Genomic DNA, 3,262 nt, shown 5'->3' on the forward strand with positions numbered 1-3,262 from the left:
AAGTGTGCATCAATATTTTAGTAGAGTGTACAAATAAAATGATTTGTTATTTCTCCTTAACATGATACTACACTATTCAACGTGTCATTGTTGTCGGTGTGTATTTTAAATTTGTAGCAATGTAGCATACTAGCATGCATGTAGCTTTATACTTTCATGAAGAGTTACAAGTCCAATTGTGGCCCCTCATGAAGATGTAGCAATTATTATGCATGTTTGAGTTACCGAATAAATATATATTTTTAGAGGTTGTTAAGTGAAGCGATCCAGTTAGATATTTGTCCCAAGAGGATGAAGAATTGAAACAGTGCTTGATGTGTTTTTATACGACCCTCTGATTTGAACTCAACGCTGTCAATATTTTGAAAGTTACATCATACGCTATTGGTTGGTATACTACTTATTTATAATATATAGGGATAAACCTTTAGCTTATATAAGATTATAATCAAATAGGAGCTTGTAAATTCATATTCTATTGAAATAAGTCTCTTTTATCTTTTCCCAAATATGTTTTAGCTGACTAATTCATAAGGTCTTTAGAATATTACCAAACCTACACTTGAGTGCTGCTGATCTATTTATCATTTAGCTTAAATGGACTGTCTGAAATTGGGCTTAATACCTAAATGTATTAATAATGAAGGGATAACTTCCTTCAGTTCTTGTATGTGACATTCCATGTACTATAGTTGCTATTGATACAAATTTTGATACATGTGCTATTACCCTTTACCTTTTACACTTTATAACATATGGTGTGCCCCAATATCCACATGTAAATAATCCTGGATTATATATATATATAGAATACAATATCACTAGGGTTCCACTTAGGATTGCTGATCATCATATTAAGACAAAGTTTATTAGTCTGTCCTCACTTATTAAGAAATAAGAATATCAAAGAAGGGGGAAACAACATATGTATATAGAGCTAATAAATTGACAGAAGAGAGAGAGCATTCTGAGTATAAGAAGGATTGATGGGATAGTTTATTCGAATCATGTGCGGGTTGTCTCATTATTCATCTTTGTTGCATCTCATCAATGAAATCCTTCTCCATTATAATCAGATGTCGTTTTGCGACGCCTCTCATTATGTCCAGCCAAATGCCTTCTACAACTCCATTTTGACTCATCAAATTCTGACAGCTCATGGAACCTGCAAAACCAAAATTAATTCCATAACAAAACTAGTTGCCATGGGAAATTTCCTATACCTACACTGAATTTTGTTCCATATCCAATATTGGGCTTCTTATAGGTGGATAGGTTGAAAGGAATACTCTGGTTTTTTAAGCCTGTTTGGCAATAATATCTTCAACTTATTCTGTAAATTATAACTAGGGCTGGAAATGAGTCGAACCAGAGCTCAACTCGGTTCAGCTTGATAAAAATTGGTTCGGCTCGAAACTCGACTCGAGTTCGATACGAATTATTTTTTTAGCTCAAGGTCGACTCGGTTAAAGTTCACGAATAGTTCGTCTCAGTTCGAATTGGTTCATTTAGACAACTCAAATAGTTATTTTATTTTTAAAATTACTATAAAAGGTTTTACATATATATAAATATAACATGATTTATAATTATAATAACAATAAATATAAAAATAATTATGGATCATAATAAGTATAAAAATTAATTTTTATACATAAATAAATATATTTACATAAATAAATATATTTACATATTATACATATATATATATATATATATTTATTGAGTTATCGAGTTAGTTCATGAACCTAACGAGTTTATTGAACTCAAATTCTCATAAACTAAATTTATCGAGCTAAATAATGAATTGAGTTTTTAAGGTAATTTTAAAGCTATTTGGTGAATAACAAATAAAGGATCGTTATAACTTTCGAAGGTTAACTTATTAGAAAACTACTTAGCTTCAAGTAGCTTTCCAATATGGAGCCGTCCATATTTGTTTTTATATTTTTGGTCTTTTAATTAATTTTCCAGCAAATGACAATCTTGTATAACTTTGGAAGGTTAACTTTTAAAATAAGTAATATTATATTACTTATTTTTTAAGGTGTATAACAAATTCTAAGTTGTTAGTTGTACGATTCTAATTCTATCAACTTCCTACCAGTAAGCAATTAGCATTCAGATACATTCCCACAACCTTCAACTGCAATCTCATAATTAGCTTTAGTTTTGCAAAACAAAGCCTATTTAACCATTTTAAATCTACATTTTTGACTTGAGGAGAAAGAGCTGAAGAGTTAGATAATCAAACCAACAGGAATAAGTGAATTAAATAAATCCACATCGAGAAGGAATAAGTTAAATAAAAAACGTGGAGAAATTGGTAAACCTATAAATGACTCTTGATTGTGATGGCCTTGGAGCAATGTGACGACTCAACTCGATCCATGCTCACCCATAAGTCCTATCAATGATATTAAAATTAATTCATTGTTGGATATATTCAAGTGTAGGAGAGAAATGAAAATCTCACATTGGATAAGTTGTGATTATTGAAAGAGTTTATAACTGATAAGACTCATTAAACTACTTTTTTTTAAAAGCAAAAATGATCCTATAAAAGGCACAAGGAGTGCCAACCCAAATACAAATCAACAGTCAATCACAGACGGCTAATTCTGAAAATATGAGAAATACAAGACCTATGATTTATACACCAATGTGTGAAGAAGATCTTGCTCATAACCTTGGCACGGTTTTGATGAAGACACCAACATCACCAAAAAGAAGAAAAGAAAGATGACTTATGAAGACAAATGAAGATAACGCTTCAAGACATTAGATTAAGTCTTTGTAAGTACTTCTATCCTAAACTCTTAAGTATATACAAGTATAATTGCTCAAACTATTTTTTATAAATTTTAAATATCTGTTGGACAGAAAGTTTGAGTAACCGATTACTCAAAGTGAGTAACCGGTTACTCAATGTAAAATTCAAATTTCAACTTCAGATTTCAAAGTGAAAGGTTTTCACTCCAAAAGAAATCTCTTCACTCCAAACAACTCATACACTTTCAGAAACCTTCAAAGGGTGTTTGTAAACTCTATATAAAGGCTCTAAACTCTCACACAAACAACACACAACTTTCAACAATTTTCTCTCAACTCTCAAAAGCTCTCACACTTTTTCTTTAAAATTTATCTTTGAACTTTTTGCAACTTGTTCTTAAACTTTCAAGTTAATTTTGCAAAGTTGCTTCAAGTGTTTCAAAGACTTTTACAAAGAGCATTATATACTTCTATATATATTCAGAGTTTT

General features: G+C 30.4%; 1 protein-coding gene across 1 annotated transcript in view; it reads right to left on the reverse strand.

Moving 5' to 3' along the window:
• Positions 1 to 657: 657 nt before the first annotated feature.
• Positions 658 to 3,262, reverse strand: part of LOC109341085 (squamosa promoter-binding-like protein 3) — a 17,075-nt gene continuing 14,470 nt past the window's right edge. Inside the window, exon 2 of the mRNA XM_019578888.1 lies at positions 658 to 1,165. Within this exon, the coding sequence (XP_019434433.1) occupies positions 1,048 to 1,165 (118 nt within the window). The 3' untranslated portion in view covers positions 658 to 1,047. The remainder of the gene's footprint in view (positions 1,166 to 3,262) is intronic.

This window comes from Lupinus angustifolius, unplaced genomic scaffold (assembly GCF_001865875.1).
Source record: "Lupinus angustifolius cultivar Tanjil unplaced genomic scaffold, LupAngTanjil_v1.0 Scaffold_366, whole genome shotgun sequence".
Lineage (NCBI taxonomy): Eukaryota > Viridiplantae > Streptophyta > Magnoliopsida > Fabales > Fabaceae > Lupinus > Lupinus angustifolius.